Raw genomic sequence first — 19,545 nt, forward strand, 5'->3', positions numbered from 1 at the left:
CATTATATTAAGGGATTTATGATCGTTCGAAGTTGACCTAAAAATTCGGCTGGCCTCAGTAGTTTGTGTGTAGGAAATTTTCCTGCACATTTACTATACCCAAATATCCCGGCCACCATTTTATAGTTTTGAACGTGCTCGATTATATCCGAAACCTATTCGTTTTTGGAAATCTTTATTTCGTTCGAAAGCTTATTCAATAACCTTCGCATGGAACCATCGACGGACAAATTTCGGTATAAATAAAATAAAAAATTAATTCCATATAAATAAGACCAATACACGTACTTGAATACGGGGTGTTACATGTCCACCGTCTTCAAGCAAAGTCTTTCAGTCTTAAGGTGACGGAGGCGAAGGTAAACTCTCGCACCTTAAGCCGGCCAATTGTTGTTTTTCGTTCTTAAGGTGACAGAGGCAAAGTTAAACTCTCGTACCTTAATCCGACCAATTATTGCATGTTGCTATCTGTTTCAATTCTCCAAAAACAAAAACAAAAAAAAAAAGGAAAGAAGGAAGCAAGAAAGAAAGTAAAAATACAAATATAAATGATGTTACCTGTCAGAGCGTTGCAATCTTAAGAGTTGTATATCACCAACTTAGATTGAGACAAAGAGCCTTGAGAAGAATAAAGCAATCAAAATGCTCTTTGGTGATGATGGTCCCACATCAAGAAATAAATTATTTGATGAGACGATGTAAATCTGAAATCCTCTGCCGGACAACATATAAGATTGACTTAAAAAAAAAAACCATCCAGAACAATTCAAGAAGTTTTAAAATCTACGTTTTGGATATGTTATACATGTATGTTTCCGATATCTATAGGATCATAATTTCAATACTCTCACATTGAGATATAATTTTTTTGGTGATGTCGCGTAAATCTGAAATTGTTGATGCATCAAAACTCAATGTTGATTTTGGGATAACACCTGAAAATATCTCGATTGTGTTAAATTATCTCAAACCACAATTAATGCCCGTGTCACATCTAAATTTGAAGGCAGATTTCTATAATTTCCAAATATAATAAAAAATATAGTAGGTCAAATAAAAGAAAAAAGAAAAAGAAAAAACAGAGGACCAAAGAAATAATATCAGGAATGAGAGGGCATCAAAGAATAATTTCGCAAATTGGAAGGATACCTGTTTTATTTACACGAGATTGATTGCCGTAGATTTATTTTTATTTGTTAAAACGCCAACGTGCTGAAGAGTCTTCCATTGAACCTGCATCACAGCATCAGTTTACCCATTCCAAAGGTTAGAGAAAATCCACTCTCCTCTGATCTGTTTTTTGTTATAACTTAAAATGTTTGAGCACTGCTTTGTCTTTGATTTAGATGATATTGTAAAATCAGAAAAAAAAAAGAATTATCGTTCTATTCTTGTGTGGGTCAAACGTCTAGATTTGTCAAATCAAGGAAACGTTCTTTGTAATTATGTATTATGTGCACTAAATTTCTGAATCCATTGATCGTACCAAGTTGATTGTATTTTGTTTTTGAATCTTTTCAGTTAATTTTGTTTCATTTAATTTTGTTATGATTTACGTAGGTGATTTGATGTCCAGGGGAAAGATGAAGACTGTTGCGGTGACATTGTTGATTGCTTTAATGGTTGTTGTTCAAGTCTCATTCGGACATACATTTCCATTTGCTGTTCCTTCGTTTCTTTGGTCACCGCATCAATATGGGTATGGATTTTCTCTTCTTATTGTAAATTTCTACTGATTGCCCCTTTTTGTTCAGTGCAGATAATTGATGCTTGAATCGAGTAGTATAGTTGATAAGAGTAGATCTTAAGCTACAGATGTTAGCAAAGGTTGCCAAATAGGAATATAGGATGAACTGATAGGCCTTTGCTCTACTTGTCGATGAGTTATATCTGTGACTCCATATAAAAGTGGAGGCTTAAGGTCCTTATTTGAAAAGTGAAAAATGGAGGTCTATATTCAAACTAGAGGGAAGTAAGTTTGGGCTATAAGCTAGAGGGAGGTCTAAAGAAATTCACCTTGTCCGGAATCTTTTCATTGAGGGTTTAATTCAGAGTGCAGATATCTACTCAAAAGTTTTTTTTAATTACTTTGGATAATTAACATCTGCTCAAAACGAAGTTCTTTTAGATAGATATAAAAAATTTCTTCTATTAAGAATTGTTTACCTGGAGAAAGTCTTGTTTTAAAATGAATTTTATCTCAAGAGTTTTTGTTTTAAGGTGTTAGATCGTTTTTGACTTTCCTTTATTTTCCTTATTGTTTACACTATTTTGTAATCTAGAATGCTTTCAAACTTAATACTGTTATTTTTCTCTCTATTCAATCGTGAGGCGATTTTGTTGCTGGTACATTTTAAAAGTTTAGTTTGTCCTTTTTGGGGGATTTCTCTTCTGTTTGATAATTGCTCTCCCAAGAAAAAGAAGTATTAAGATGCAAAAGGAGATGGAGAGATTTTGCTTTTGGTATACAGTCAATATGCATAATATGCCCAAAAAATAATTCTTACATTAACATCTCATTTGAAAATGGAACAGGATGTCGTAAGTTCTTCCATTTTATTTGCTTGAATCTCATTTTTTTGATTCTTTGTAATGTAATATGGGAGTCTAGAATTTTAGTTGTTCTGCCTGACTATTATAAATAAGTTTATGGTATCTTTTTATATGATTAGCATTTCCTTGACTAATCAAATAGAAAAAAAAATCTTATCATGTCTGCATAGTTTCTGCTGCCTTTTTCTCCGTCCGAGCCTTTCTTCTTAAGGCTGGTAGACTAGATTTCATTATGTTTACCTAAGGGTGGTAGACCATGTCTTCATAGTTTCTGCAGCCTTTTCTCCGTCTGAGTCTTCCTAAGGGTGGTAGACTAGATTTCATTATGTTTACCTGGTCCATTGTTCTTCATCTGGTGGTGAACATACTTGTGTGACTTTGTTGATACCTGAAGGATTTTCCAGAGTAACTTAAAAATATCTAGTGATAGAAGATGAATTAAAAAAAGAGATTGGTTTGGTGGATAGTTAAAAATGAGATGGGATGAGGGAGCGTAAAGAAAGGTGTGTTTAGGCTCATGTCAAGAAAAAAAGATTGCTTGCTGGAAGAAGTAGGGGGGTGAACAAACTTGAAATTAGGATAAGGACAATGGCCAAGCAGAAGATGGGAAATCAAATAGTCGGAATTGCTGATAACGGAGAACTGGCAACTGAACAAGGCAGAAAAGAAGAACATGTGATAAAGCAAAAGGGAAAACAACTGAAAAGATGACAAACTACAGGAAGATCGTTTGTTTATTTCCTTTTTTTATTGGGATTGGGTTGGGTTGGTAGCGCAGTTACATTTGCAACATTAGGTAATCTTGATTAGTTGAATGTGTGATTACTTTTTATTAGAAACTTGTGATATATGTAAATAGACAGCACTTCATGCAGAAACAGAATGCAAAAACTGCTAGAATGGAGAACTAAGAGGGAGGTCAGATGGATCTAAAATGGAGAACTAAGAGGGAGGTCAGATGGAGCATGTAACAGCTGGAAGAATAAGTTAGGGGAGAGGAAGGAAGATATGAAGAGAGAGTTGGGGACTCAGAGACCTCTAAAATAGCATATTTAGGAGCAGAACTAGAAAGTAAGTGGTATCAGGAAAAGGGGAAACAGGAGAATGGAGAAAATCTAGAGACCGTTAACAAAAAAAAAAAAACAGAAGAGAAGAACTAGAGACTAGGCGGAGGTTCACTAGAGACTAGGCGGAGGTTCTAAGTAGGTACTTCATTTCAAAATATTGGTCATGACAATCATGTCTATCAAAATAGACAACCTCCTTATTTAGTAGAAGACTAGCTACGTCAAGGCAAATGGGTCAATACCTTAGCTCATCACTTTATTTCTAATACCTCTAACCACTGCGTCTGAAAACTGATGCCTAGATAGGTAGTTCAAGTATATTAAAGAAATATGAACTTTTATTAGTAAGAAGTTTTATTTTTATAAAAGCACACAGGCTGGTGCATTAGGACAAATTTACGTTAAAGCTAAGAGCTCAAAAGTCTTCAAAAATATCCTCTTGCTGTATTTCCTGTTTGCTTCAAGTAAAGAAATTGTCAAGTATTATATTGTAGTATGTTTTCTTTTGCATTGCTTCTCTACCAAGTAGTCCCGACATTCCCCATAATTGTGAAACTGTGTACAATGGTATCATCTCCCATATCTTCCCCCTTCCATGCCCAACGATTTCCAACACTGTACAAGCATTGTCCACACTCCAAGTACTCCAACCACATACCTCTCTAGCTTTATCATAGGTGTAACAATAGATAGTAGAAATATCTCACAAACAATACATAAACTTCCAAGCATTATTCAGAATATTCATGTCGTAGAGATGAGATGTTGAAATGGATTTATGGACATACCAGGTGTGATAGAATTAGAAATGAGGTTATTCTAGATAAGATGAGAGTGGCTTCCATGGTGGACTATATGAGGGGAGCGAGATTGAGAGGGGTAGAGGTAGTTCGAAGAAGTACTGGGGTGATGTGATTAGATTATACAATCCAAATGCACTCAAAGCCCTTCACTAGAAGTCAAAGCCGAGAACTTCAAGTACTCCAAGGAGTGTTCATGAAATGAGGGGTGCTTGAAGACATTCTACTACTATCAAAGGGTGATACATGTTGGTGATCACATCTACAAAGGATCAATGGGCCTTGGAGGGGTCAAAAAAGTGCGAAAAGGAGCTAAAGGCGCACTGGATGCACCTGCGAGCTCACCTGTGCCAATAGGTGAAACTAGTGGCATCTGCGCCCCTGACCTACGTGGCCAGATGGCCAGATGCCCACCGATGAGCCAAAACGGTTGAAAAGTCTAGTTTAATGAAAATGGGTCACTTTTGGACCCAAGTTTGTAATAAATGACCCATGGGTGTAAATACCCAAATCATGCTTTATTTTTCTTAGTTTGCTTTTGAATATTGATGAACAAATCTCTATTAAGAGTATTTGGTGAGCGTTTGTTGAAGGATTTTCTTAGAAACAAGTGTTACGATGGAGATTAATTCCCTCTTGGTCACCGTAGGAATTAGATGGGAGTTTGAAGCTTGTAATTAGGGGTTCAGGGTTTAATATATCCCATTATTCTTAATTTGTCTTTTTCTTGTGTCTGATTTTTCATCTATCATCTATCGATTGATTATTTCCTTTCTTTCTTAGTCAATTTCTAGTTTCCATAGTTTTTGATTACCTTTTGGTATCAGAGCAAGCCTTTAGAACGAATCTAGTCTTGGGAAAGTTTCCTTAGAAAAAAATGTAGTAGGAAAACATTTTCCCAAAAACCCCGAAAAGATTTGTGCTTTCGAGTCTTCTTTGTTAGTTTCTAAACTAGAATTTGTTCCTTTTAGTGTAATTGAGTCGGAATCTTGAGCTTGAGACTTGATTTGAGTGGATTTGAGTAAAAACCCCATGTTGTTCTTGAGTTTGAAGAAAAAGTGCAAGTGGGTTTTTAGATTCACTTGTCTGGTGTGGATTTGAAGATTAATGTTGGTGAAAAAGTGTTTCTCACATTGAAAGGATGCTAAATTTGAAGTTTCGTGAAATTTCAGGTCAAAACGAGCTAGTTGGAAAATGTGAAGTTCTTGGTGTTCTTGAGGATCTTCAGATCTTCAAGAAGAAGAATTACTTTAAATGTGTGGTTGATTCAAAAAAGGAAGAAAAGAAAGTGATTTGATGTTAACATCAAAGAAAATCCATAAGGAAAAGGAATACTCTAAGAGAGAGAACCCAAAAGAGCCCACAAGGAGAGTGAAATTCGAGGTTCCAGGTGAACTGTCCAGTCCACCTGCACCCTTACTTGCGCATACAGGTGAATCATCTGCTGCCTCATGTGGCCAATGTGGCCAATGCAGGTCACCTGCTCAATTATTAATTTTATCTGCACCCCTCAACTGTGAGGGCAGGTCACTACCTTGCGTCCACATCTCATCCAAACGCATTTCAAGGGTTTCAAATCCCCATTTACTCAGGTTCAATCATCCTAGTTTTGATTCTTGATTTTTAATTTCATTTCTCGATTCCTAAACTAATTAACAACTAGTAATTCACCTACTTAGTTGGTTGATTAGTTCTTGAGTTTATTTCATTCTTTGTCCTATTTCTTTCGTGCTTTTCTAGTTTTCATTTTTTGGTTACTTGGTTCAAGTCCGTACACATTTCTCTTGAGTCTTTCAAACAAAAATCCAATCCGATCAAGAGTAGCAATTGACACTTCGTCTACCACCCGGAGTATTAGCCATCCTTCAACATTTGCGGGTCTAAGTGTGAGGCATATAAAGGTGTGTAGAGCTGTGAGGTTATTTCTCTAAAGCTACTAACGTGCTTGTTGTTTGTGTTAGTGTTTTTCTAATTGGTACAATGGCTCGGAACGGTGAAACGCCACCAACCATGGACATCAATGTTTCGAATGCAATCTTGGCGCCAATTGAATCTTTAAGCCGTAGAATGGAACCATGGAAAGCAAAATAACATCCATGGAAGGGCACTTGACCACAATCCAAGGAAGTGTGTACCATGGGTGGGAAGATAGTGAACATTGAAGGCCGTCTCAACTCCACCCTATCCACTCCCCAAAACTACCATGCCTCATCTAGAGGACATGCTTAAAACACATCCACGACCATCTCCCTGGAAACACTCCACCAAATGTTCAATCCCCTGAGACAAACACAAGTCCCACTACCCAAACCACTATATATCCACATAACCGAAGTCCTGTTTGTCCACTGCAACCACAATTCAACCAAACCAACCAAGGATAGCCCCAAACCTTTGCTAAACCAAAATCCCCACTCCAAGTACCCCTTAACCAAAACCAACCCATGTAAGTCGAGGAGGAAGGGAGAGAGGAGGCTCAAGAGGAGTTTGGAGCATATGATGAAGCAAATATGGGCGGAGAACATGAAGAATAGACCAATGGGTCAAGGAGGTCATAGAGGTCGAGGAGGAAGGTTTGGTCCAGTGCTTTATGGGAAACTTGGAAATCGTCCCACAGTGATGACCGATGGAACTACAATGAGAACCAAAATGGCAGTAAAGATCGAGATGTTGGGATCAATTCTCTCAAGACTAGTCTTCCCAACTTTCAAAGGAGAGTGATCTCGAGGCTTATCTAACATGAGAATCTACTTGTGAAAGAATCTTTCAAGTCAATGATCTCACCGATGCCAAGAAAAGTTGCTATGCCATAGCCCAATTCGAGAGATTTGCTATTATATGGTGGGACTGTGCCAAGAGAGTTGGGAATGTGTTAAATAATGGACAACCACCACCATGGGAGAGGCTCCCATGAGAGAAAAGTATGTGTCGGAAAGGTATAAACATGAGTTACTTGCCAAGTTGTACAATCTAAGGCCAGGAAACAAGAATGTCATTACCTACTATGACAAATTTCAACAATTGATTTTGAAGCTTGAGTATCATGAGAATGCAGAAAATGCCATCATCCAATTCAAGGTTGGGTTGAACAAGGAGATTTCCTCATACATGGCTTGCCACATATTTCCTACTCTAGAAACAATCTTTCAGGTGGCCTTAGAAGTTGAGAGGGATATCAAGGAGAGGGCATCTTTCAAATTTAAAGGGTATTTACCCACTAATTCATGGAGTAAGAATAAAGAGGTAGCTCAATCATCATGAGTGTGGAACAAAGGCAAGGACATCAACAAGTCATATGACAAGAAACTGTGGAAAAGACTACTCCAAAATACCCACTAAGGATTGAAGGTAACAAATATCCAACTCCCAATCCTAAAGGTTTTCAATGTTTTAAATGTCAAGGTTGGGGACACAACAAATGAATGTCCTAACCGGAGGAATGTGATCCATAGAGAGATGAGAATGTATTACCTTGGAGAAAAGGTGGGGCATGAGGATGAGAATGAAGAAGAAACCCAAGATGGAATGGGTCCGAAGAAGATGAGAAAGTAGAGGAAGAAAATAAGGATGCTTGGCCTTACGATGGAGAGTTTGAGGTCTCAAACTTAAACTGTGTGGTAAGGAGCTATGTTTCTTGGACTCTTCAAAAGTGTCAACGGGTGCGTGTCGGATTCTCCAGAAGTACTGTATTTTTGGAGAATCCGACATGGGTTCGGCATCAAAAGTGAAGATCTGCAACTTAGCTAAGGAGAGCAATGATTAGTAAAACATTAGATGATCCTAGTCAAAGGGAAAATCTATTCCATACTACATATTTTATCAAAGAGAATGTGCGCTCGTTGGTCAATGATAGTTGAAGTTGTTCTAATGTGGCTAGTGCCACTATGATTGATTTCTTGAAGTTAACACACAACCAAGCATGTACACCGTACAAGCTCCAATGACTAAATGAATGTGGAGAGTTGAAGGTGACTAGACCCTATGCATCATGATGTTGCTAGAATTTGTGGTCAATGTATGTATGGAAGTTATGTGGGATAGGGCTGCCAACTGCATCACGGAGACTGCTAGAGAAGTGTTAGGTGTTTCGAGAGGTCGGGTAGGTCGTCATAAGGGGGACTGGTGGTGGAATGAAGAAGTGAAAAGGAAAATGGAGACCAAGAAGGAGGTGTATGTTAGGTTGATTGAGAGTAAAGATGAAGAGGAGAAGCGGGTGAATAGGGAGGCTTACAAAGTAGCTAGGAAGGAGGCAAAGTTAGCAGTTACGGCTGCTAAGTCAGCAGCGTTCTAGAGCTTGTATGAGGGTTTAGAATAGAAAGGCGGGGAAAAGAGGTTGTATAGGCTGGCTAAGGCTAGAGAGCTGAAGGGTCGTGACCTCGATCAAGTAAAGTGCATTAAGGGGGAGGATGGTAGTGTTTTGGTGGAGGATGCTCACATTAAGAAGAGATGACAGGAGTACTTTCACAGCCTTTTGAACGAGGAGGGGGACAGAGGTGTCGAGTTAGGGGAGCTGGAGCACTTAGAGGAGAGTCTTGATTTCTATTACTGTAGGCGTTTTAAGGTTGAGGAGGCAAGAAAGGTTATTCGTAGGATGCGGAGGGGTAGGGCGACGGGGCCTGATGAGATCCCGGTGGACTTTTGGAAGTATGCTGGTGGGGCTGGTTTAAGGTGGTTGATTGATTTGTTTAACAACATTTTCAAGACTACGAGAATGCCCGAGGCTTGGCGATAAGTACGATGATCCCATTATATAAAAACAAGGGTGACATTCAGAGCTGCAACAACTATAGGGGTATTAAGCTGTTGAGTCACACTATGAAGATTTGGGAGAGATTGGTTGAGAGGAGATTGAGGAGGGTAGTGTTCGTATCGGAGAATCAGTTTGGTTTTATGCTTGGTCGCTCGACGACAGAGGCAATCCACCTGGTGAGGAGACTGGTGGAGCAGTATAGAGAAAGGAAGAGGGATTTACACATGGTGTTTATCGACCTGGAAAAGGCATATGATAAAGTCCCGAGGGAGGTTTTGTGGAGATGCCTAGTGGTGAGGGGGGTCCCGGTGGCTTACATCCGAGCTATTAAGGACATGTACGATGGAGGGAAGACCCGGGTGAGGACGGCGGGAGGAGACTGAACATTTTCTGGTCGAGACAGGGTTGCATCAGGGTTCGACCCTTAGTCCCTTCTTATTTGCGTTGATGATGGACGTGTTGATGCAAAGTATTCAGGGAGAGGTGCCTTGGTGTATGTTATTTGCGGATGATGTAGTGTTGATTGATTGAGTCTAAGGGGTTCAGGTTGAGTAGGTCCAAGATGGAGTATTTGGAATGCAAGTTTAGTGACTTGAGGCAGGAGGAAAAAGTGGTGGTGAGGTTGGACGGCCAGGAGGTTTGTAAGAGGGATAGTTTTAAGTATCTTGGGTCTACGATTCAGGAAACGGGGAGATTGATGAAGATGTTTCTATGCATATTGGAGCAGGCTGGATGAAGTGGAGGCTTGCCTCGGGAGTGTTGTGTGATAAGAAAGTGCCTCTTAAGCTTAAAGGCAAATTCTATAGAGGAGCAGTCCTCTCGGCCATGTTGTATGGATCGGAGTGTTGGTCAGTCAAGGACTCCCACATCCAAAAATTGAAGGTGGCGGAAATGAGGATGTTGCGTTGGATGTGTGGGCTTACTAGAAGGGACAGAGTTAGAAATGAAGTTATCTGGGAGAAGGTGGGAGTGGTTTCAGTGGAGGACAAGATGAGGAAAGGAAGGCTGAGATGGTTTGGGCATGTGATGAGGAGGGGCGCGGATGCCCCAGTTCGTAGGTGTGAGAGACTAGCTTTGGATGACTTCAGGAGGAGTAGAGTAGGCTGAAGAAATACTGGAGGGAGGTGATTACACATGATATAGAGCAGACCCTAGATAGGAAGGTGTGGAGGTCGCGATAAGGGTAGAAGGCTTGTGTGAGTGTGTGGGGTGTAGCAAGCGGTTAGGTGAGACCTTGTGTTGCCGGGCTAGTAATCTTAGGAATCTTAGTATTCTTAGGTGTCTTTGGTATGTGCAAGTATGTTACAACTAGGCAGGTGTCCTTCGGATTTTTTTGCATACTTCTTATGTGTTGCCCTTATTTATCGTATGTCGTATTTTCTCTATTTTCTAGTGACATTATTTCTTATCACTGATTTTCTGTTGTGTCATTCATCCCCTTGTTACTGTTCTGTATCTCGAGCCAGGGGTCTATCGGAAACAACCTCTCTACTTCTTCGGAGGTAGCGGTATGGTCTGCGTACATCTTACCCTTCCTAGACCCTACTTTGTGGGAATACATTGGGTTTGTTGTTGTTGTTGTGTATGGATGGTAAGAGTGCAAATTCCCACCTTCTCCCTCAAGGATTATATACCCCACTACCCATTCCTCTATGGCCATGGCTTGACAACTCTATGAATTTTGTTTTGGGTTTGCCCAAGACGAGGAGGGGTAGAGATAGTATCTTTGTAGTGGTTTTGTTTTCGAAAATGGCCCACTTTATTCCGTTTCATAGAAGTGATGATGCCCCCAATGTGGCATCTTTGTTTATAGAACATATCAAAATACATGGAATTCCTCGGACCATTAATAGTGATAGGGACTTAAGTTCCTTAGACACTTTTGGAGGTCAATATAGGGCAGGCTTCGCACCAAATTGCTTTTCTCAATGTCTTGCCACCCACAAACCGATGGTTAAACAGTGGTGGTAAACAAGACCTTGGGTTCTATGCTACACATCTTAGTTAAAGGAAAAATGGCCTTATGGGAGGAGCACCTACCTTTAGTCGAATTTGCTTATAATCGTGTTATCCACTCGACTATTGGTATGACTCCGTTTGAATGTGTCTATGGTTTTAACCCCCTTATGCCTTTAGATATCACTCCTTTGTCTAGTGCTATTGTGATTAGCTTAGATGGAAGCACAAGGGCGGAAGCAATGAAGAAGATGCATGAGAAAGTGAGACTATGCCTTGAGAAGAAGAATCAAGCGGTGGCCAAAAGAGTGAACAAAAGGCAAAAAGGGCTTGTACTTGAACCAGGTGATTGGGCATGGGAACACCTTCGGAAAGATCGATTTCCAACCCAAGGAAAAACCAAGTTGATGCCTCGAGGTGATGGTCCATTTCAAGTACTTGAGAGGATAAATGGTAATGTCTGCAAGATTGAACTTCCTCCGGAATATCAAGTGCACAACACTTTCAATGTGTGCGATCTCTCACTATTTGACATGATAGAAGATGATAACCCTATGAATTTGAGGTCAAATTCTTATCAAGATGGAGAGGATGATGTAATCCAAATGCGTTCAAAGCCCTTCACTAGAAGTCAAGCTTGGGAATTTCAAGTACTCCGAGGAGTGTTCATGAAACGAGAGGTGCTTGAAGAAAATTCTACTGCCACAAAAGGGTGCTACGTGTTGGTGATCGTGTCTACAAAGGATCAGGGGGCCTTAAACTGGTCAAAGGACTGTGAAAAAGAGCTAAAATGCACATTGGGTGCACTTGCGAGCTCACCTGCTCACCTGCACACGCAGGTGAGCCACATGCTCTAGCAGGTGAAACCAGTGGCATCTGTGGACCTGACCTGTGTGGGCAGATGCGCACTTGCGTGGGCAGATGCCCACCTGCGTGGGCGGATGAGCTAATAAAAGTTTAGTTTAATGAAAATGGGTCACTTTTGGGCCTAAGTTTGTAATAAATGACCCATGGGTCATGTTTTCCTTAGTTTACTTTTGAATATTGATGAACAAATCTCTATTGAGAGTATTTGGTGAGCGTTTGTTGAAGGATTTGCTTAGAAACGAGTGATTATGAGGGCGATCAATTCCCTCTTGAACACTGTAGGAATTAGGTGCAAGTTTGAAGCTTGTAATTAGGGGCTAAGGGTTTAATATATCCTATTATTCTTTATTACTCTTCTTCTTGTGTCTAATTTTTCATCTATCGATTGATTATTTCTTTTCTTTCTTAGTCAATTTCTAGTTTTCGTAGTTTCCAGTTATCATTAGAGAGGACATGACACATATTCAAATTACTAAGGACACGACCTTAGATTAGGAATGAGGAGAACGCGTGTTAAAGTAGAAGGTTAGTCGGGTGGGAGTATTATTGTGCACCGTAGTATAGTAGCTTAGGGTTTAGCCATAGATATCTATCATTGTTGTTGTCTATTGTATTTCAATTATCACACAATTTTGTGGCTAATTATTATTTTTCTGTAGCGGATTAGTTGTCATAGTTTCTTCACTGTTTTGCATTTCTTTGTACCTGGATTTGCTACACTTGAGACGAGGGTTTTTCGGAAACAACCTCTCTACCTCCTCGAGGTGGTGGTAAGGTCTGCGCATACTTTACCCTCCCTAGACCTCACTTGTGGGATTTTACTGGGTATGTTGTTGAATGTAGTTCTCTATTGACAGCTTTAGGAGTGTCAATTTGACCAAATTATCTCCATGTCTTTGCTAGTAACTTAGAAAAATGTTTTGAAGGATAATTTCTTTAGTTAACATGTGTGTTGGTGTTTCGTGAATTTTGTCTGTTTGTTGTTAGGAGTGTCGTTATTTATATGTTTTACTTTTAAACTGTTATGCCAAGTTGCTAACTAATCTTGGAAGCATGCTCAGTTGAAAAAAACCTCCATAGACTATGCCTTAATATTTTTTTCTAAAATTTATGAAGTTGCACCATAGGTAGCTATAGTGACTATTATATGTATCAACATCACAAACAAGAGTGACAAACACCCCCCCCCCCCCCCCTGCCCCCCCTTCTCTCCACCACCACCAAAGAAAAAAGAGGAAGCAAAGCTCGTATGTCAACTACAATTCTTTTAGACTCTCTTAGAGTCATACTATTAAAGTGTCTTTCATTGTCATCTTATTAAAAACAGACCAGGGTGAAAAATGCACTTAAACTATGCAAAAATTGAACAAAAAGCCCTCGGTTAATAGCTTGGTTCAAAAATGTTCCTGTTGTTACTTAATTGGGCCAAGACTGTCCTTTTCCTAATAAACATATATTTTTCTTAATAAAAATGTTATTTTGAAGAACCTTTTTGTTGTTTCTTCTCTTTTTAAATCCCTTTAACTAATAAAAAGTGGAAAGTAATTTTTCTTCTTCTTAATCTCATTTTATCAATTAAAATAGAGTATCATGTACTTTTTTAACTGATAATATGTCATATATATAATTGTAGCCCATCACTAATTTTCATTTAGATAATGACAAATTTTTTCCTAATAAATAGAAAATATAATTTTGATTTCTTAATAATTTCCGAATTAAAGTAGGATAAACATTTGCGGATGTAATCCTTGGTTTTTAGGTTAAAATGAAAAAGGGGTCAACAATAACTCCATTCGAAATCCACAAACCATTCCAATGGGGTTCAGAATTTCTTCAAATATGTTCGTGAATTTATCCGAGATTCGAGTAAAACTCAAATGGGAGAAGAATATGGGCCCTGAGTTCCATTTATTGGCACTATGTTTTTATTTATTTTTGTTTCTAATTTTTTTACTGGAGTTATCACAACTCCATGATGATATTTTAAAGATATTTTATGATTTGAAGCAATACAATAAATTTGTGTTTTATGGCATTATGATTGTTGTATTTTATACCAAGGATCATATTAACAAATGTTTATCCCACTTCAATTCAGAAAAGATTAAGAAATAAATATATTTTCTACTTTTTTGGGAAAAAGAATAATGTTATCTGTATGAAAATTAATGATGGGATTACTATGATCTTAATTATTTATATGACTTATATTAGCAGTTAAAATAGGTCACGGGTTTATTTTGTTTAATTGATGAAATCAGATTAAGAAGAAGAAAAAATGTTTCCACTTTTATATCTATTTAAGAGATTTTAAAAGAAAAAGAGACACGAAAAGGGTTCTTCAAATATAATTTTTTTATTAAGAAAAGAATGTGTTAAAAAAAAAAAAGCGATATGGAAAAGGGTCTAAATGCCTTTAAACTTTGCGAAATTGAACAAAAAATGCTCTCTGTTAATAGCTTGGTCGAAAAATACTCCATTTGTTGTTTAATTGGAAGGGTATGTTTAACCCAATTAAACAACAAATGGACTATTTTTCGACCAAACTATTAACGAAGAGCATTTTTGTTCAATTTTGCATAGTTTAACGACATTTAGACCCTTTTCCATATAAAAAACGAGTACTACATTAACTTTTACTATCTTCATGGGGTTTTTGAATCCCCTTCGTATTGGTCAGTTTTTTACGAATCATACTGGTGAATGATAGTTTCTTAACTGCCTTGAAGTTTGAGAGGTGAAGCTAAACATTCCAAGAGGCGTCTTCCATATTTTGTCTTCAAATTAAATCAACCAACAAAATTTAATTGAGAAATGGATAAAAAATAGAAGTCGTCTTTGTTGTTGTTGTTGGGTCGATTGTTAACTTGTTTAAGCATGAACAAGTAGGAGTAAGATATGCACTTTTACTCTGTACACTTGAAAATCCTAGCTTCACTCGTGACACCCCATTGCTCCAGCTTTTAGCTACTCTGTTTGAACTTCTCATGGAGATTTTCTTCTTGCTTATACTTTTCAACTATATAATTCGTCCTCTAGCGTGGAGATAATTCTAGGTAAAAATATGAAGACTCACTTGTTGAACTATCATTTGCACCAAATTGCCCTACTTATCTACGTTCTTTATGTCCTTGTACGTCTGATGATTGGCATCACTTGAATAGAACCCTAGCAATACCTAATACCTTAGTGTTAGACTCTGTTAATGAAATCAATTTCTTATACGCAACCTTCATATAGGAAGGCCAACCAGATCTAAATGACATCAAATCTTTGCTCTGGGGACTGAGCTTCTAGTTGTTAACATCAATTTATGTGCCTTAATTCTTACACAAGATCTTTTGTTTTAGAAACACCTAATGTAAAGCAATTTCCACAGCATGTTCTTTCTTGCCGGTCTTGAATATACTCTTCTTAGTTCTTTGAGAAAGACTGAAGGAGGTACAGAAGTGTCAAAATCACTTGCCTCTAGAATATTAAGCTTTTAATATGGACTGCTAAATTAAATCCCTTTTATAATTATGTTTTTTCTATTCTATTTCAAAAGAAACACAACTTTTTAACGTGGACAAATCTCCATAATGTAAAACTCTATCATCTAAAATCAAATCTTAATGATGATCAAATTTCTAGCTTCGATCGGTCTTGTAATGGCTCAATTGCTCCTGTCAAGCTTCTGATGCTATAGCTTCAAATTCTTAAGTTTTATGTAGCTCCTTCCGTTTCTACTATTGTTCCTTGCAGGTCCTCCCCCCTTATTCTAAAAGATTTTATAAGACCTTTTTTCAAATTTTACAAGACATAGAAGCCACTAACTGTGAGTTTCAACATTATGAATTGCTTCTCACCATCATAAACAAACAAAATTTAAAAGAAGGATGTTGCTAGAAATCTGATTGCTAAACCTTCGTATCCCTTCTGTGTGGTTGTGTCTTAAATAACTGAATACAAAATTTGGGATGTTTTATTTATTCAAGGAGATATATCAGTTTGTGTAAGTTTCTGTGTCCTTGTTTGCTTGAATAGGAAGCACTAACTTTATTTTTCATTCACAATGACTTCTTAATTAGGCTAGGTTGTGTACGCTATAGTCAGTTTAGAAACTTTTTGATGCAGTATTAATTTTATGAGGAAATTCTCGTTATACAAGTAAAGAGACCTACAGAGAATATCTAGGTTTAGGAATTAGAACTGCTCGCTAGAATTAACATGCTTTCAATACAATGTCATGGAATATTGGAAAGTCAGTAGAGTTCCTAGCTGGGGTATAGTTGAAGCAAAGGTCCACAGCTATGTGAGCCATCTAGAAACATCATTTAGGTCCTTAAAAACCTTATCTGCGATGTACTGGTGAACCCTACAGCCTAGTTAATGAGTGGCAGGTGACAACAGGTAGATATCCTATATATGTCCTTTCTTTTGTATTCCATGTTTACGTGGGATGGTACATTTGTTTTGTAATGGTGATCTGCACCAAATTGCAACTTACCTGATCTGCATCTGCCACACTTTTATGGTGATTGTCGGCAAGAGATCTTTGCATAAATTTGTATTGTCTTAATTTTTTTATTTCTTATGTTACAGAGTTGCCTCAAGTGAAGCTGTCAATTACAGAACCCTTTCACTGAAGGAATTAATCAAGTCTGTTATGGATGAGGGTGGTTGGTCGGACTTGCTGGTACTTTCTTTCTCTATATTCTATTACTTCTTGCCTTCCTAGTGTTATTCTCTGGAGTCATTCTTTGAAGGGAACTAAATTGTCGTTGATCTTCATTAGTGCTCAGGAAAAGGTGGACACCATCTGGATCTTGCACTTGTTTTTGTTGGGAAAGAGGTAGGCATCTCTTAGTTTTAGAGGAAGAGTAACAATATTTTGCGTCGCTTGCCTGAAATTTAATACCGAACACCCTTTATTTAAGCTATTTGAATCATAAAGTTTTGTGCTTCGGCGCAAGACGATGATGAGATTGTGATAAACCTTCCTGCAAATCTTAATTTGGTCCACACAGATTTCAATCTTCCGAAAAGGTGTTGGAACCCATTCTTACCAGTTAAACAAAACAAAGCATGTTTGGAACCCATTTGTATACTGAATAATGAGTAAAACCCTTTGTGGTAGCTGTCTGTGTTATACCGGCCCCTATATTTGAGTTGCTTTATTTACCCATTGAAGGAGAATTCTAGTTGGTCGGTGAAATGCCAATTAAAGCTCACAAAGTACTACTGCATCACAGCTTCCATGTGGGACCTTTTTAACACAGGCTTTGCAAGTTTTTATTTGTACTTTTTGAAATTTTCCACCTTGCGTCAGCAGCTAATGTCGCTTTCTTGTTTAGTTGCAATCTGTGGATATTGCTAGACCCAAAAATGCCAATTTGGAGCTTGTGGACTTGCTGAAGGTAATTAGAATTTTCCCAACTTAAGAAATTATTTCGCCGATTTTAAAATTTTGTGCTTGGTTCTTGATGTACTGCAAAAGTTCATTTTTATTATCTTAGTGTGGTAAAAAAATGTCTTGAGCAGGCCTCTGTTGCAAAGTCCAACTTTTCTTTGGCATTCCCCTACATTGATGCATCAGAGGAGAGAGAATCAGTGGAAAGCTCCTTGATTTCAGAATTTACAAACATGTGTGGGCATGGTCTTGAGGCCAGCAACATTGCTTTCTCAGAATCGTGTTCTGTAGAGGGTGAAAGTTCGAACAAGCTCACTGATGTGCAGTCAGTTCAGGTTAATAATGGAGTAATCTCTATTCCATTGATAATGAGGCACACAAAAAAAATTAGACAATTTTCAGATTTTACTGCAGTAGCTATATGTACAGCACCACAGCTCCTACAGCTGGTATATGTGTATATATGTTAATGATATGTACAGCACCACAGCTCCTACAGCTGGTATATGTGTATATATGTTAATGCTGTTTTCATGTTTATTGGATGTATCCGTCTTGTGTTACAGAACTATCTGCTATCAAGGATCACTAAACAATACAAGGGGCAGCTAAATTTGATTGTTCTCTGCGACCAAGGTCACCGGACTCTAGGAGGAGCTGAAGAGCAAACCTCTGAGGGTATGATATTATGGAGAATGTGTTTTATACCTATTTTGGTCCTATATAGTCCTTAAACTTGATAAATTTGCAGGAGAAGTTTTATCTCAACTACTCAGTTATGTGGAGAATCTGGGAGCAAAATACACTGCGCTGTATGTGTCGGATCCTTTTAAGTCAATTCGGTTCCCCTCTCATAGGGAAGTAGAAAGACTTCTTGCTGAAGGTACTGGGAATAGATCAGTTAGTGGCTGCGATGGAGTTTGCCGAATTAAATCCTCATTTTTGGAGAGCATATTTGTTGTAAGTTGATTACATCTCTGTCCACAGTTCAAAGCTGCTTTAGTGTTTTTTTCTCGTTGCGATGAACTCAGATTATGTCCCCTTTTGCCCTTGCTGCTTCTATCTGTGTTTGTTGATTATGTACTTATCAGGTTTTGTTCTCACATTGCTGCTTCACGAATTGTTCCAGGCAATTGTTTTACTTATAATTCTGATAGCCGGCCTTTGCTGCATGATGGGAATTGATACTCCAACAAGGTTTGAGGTCCCTACAGATTCGTAATCCTTAGAGCTTCTGCAAAGATAAATTCATGTTCTGAGGTGCTTTGATTGCCGTAATTTGAGTGTATCTTCTTTATTGCTATGCATAACCCTGTAATTTTGTTTATTTTTCAAACATCGCTTGTATCAGCAGTATTGAGTGTAAAATTCAATAATGTATGGGCCACCTGATTTTCTTGTTATATATTATTCTGGACGTACTGAGTTTCAGTTACCTGCCCTTGTTCTTCAGTTCTGCTGGACGGCTATTTTACCGAGTTTAGTAGACTTTTTGTCCGTAAGTGGAAATCACGAGCCTTTAGGTTGTTGCTCTGCGGGTTCTATCTACCTTAAACACCTGAACAGTGTCAAGTCCTTGAAGAGAAGTATTAAACGGGGTTTGTCTCACTAAATGTGGCCCTACTCTTCTTCCCTCCCAGAATAAGGTGATAAAGGGGCGAGAACTGTCAAATTTGGCAATTAGTCATGAGCGGAGGATCCAAGCCAAGCTAGCAGTAATACATTAGTATGAATAACATAAATATCAGGATTTAGGAAATTACATGGTATAACCCCAATAGTGGGTGACTTTGGATTTTTGACCTCAGCAAGAAAAGTTTTTAAATACTAGCCTTCTTCTACCTCAAATATTTTTAAAGTTTTCATACTCATTTGTTTCTCAAATTCTGTTTGGTGACTTTGGATTTTTGACCTCAGCAAGAAAAGTTTTTAAATACTAGCCTTCTTCTACCTCAAATATTTTTAAAGTTTTCATACTCATTTGTTTCTCAAATTCTGTTTGGTGACTTTGGATTTTTGACCTCAGCAAGAAAAGTTTTTAAATACTAGCCTTCTTCTACCTCAAATATTTTTAAAGTTTTCATACTCATTTGTTTCTCAAATTCTGTTTGGTGACTTTGGATTTTTGACCTCAGCAAGAAAAGTTTTTAAATACTA

The 19,545-nt window shown here is 38.0% G+C and overlaps 1 protein-coding gene across 2 annotated transcripts; it reads left to right on the top strand.

Annotated features, from left to right (window-relative positions):
• The first annotated feature begins 1,051 nt into the window (after window positions 1-1,051).
• Window positions 1,052-18,823, top strand: LOC107852297. 2 transcript variants are annotated; one of them, XM_016697358.2, is made up of 9 exons: window positions 1,052-1,266; window positions 1,561-1,699; window positions 16,581-16,674; window positions 16,774-16,830; window positions 17,333-17,395; window positions 17,520-17,723; window positions 17,955-18,066; window positions 18,140-18,348; window positions 18,518-18,823. In XM_016697358.2, exons 2-9 carry the CDS (start codon window positions 1,569-1,571, stop codon window positions 18,608-18,610), a joined length of 963 nt encoding a protein of 320 aa, XP_016552844.2. In that variant the 5' UTR covers window positions 1,052-1,266; window positions 1,561-1,568; the 3' UTR covers window positions 18,611-18,823. The 2 variants fall into 2 exon arrangements, with proteins under 2 accessions (XP_016552844.2, XP_016552845.2); XM_016697359.2 differs by having other exon boundaries at window positions 1,067-1,266; window positions 1,577-1,699.
• Window positions 18,824-19,545: the final 722 nt, after the last annotated feature.

Source organism: Capsicum annuum, chromosome 1, assembly GCF_002878395.1.
Source record: "Capsicum annuum cultivar UCD-10X-F1 chromosome 1, UCD10Xv1.1, whole genome shotgun sequence".
Classification (NCBI taxonomy): Eukaryota; Viridiplantae; Streptophyta; class Magnoliopsida; order Solanales; family Solanaceae; genus Capsicum; species Capsicum annuum.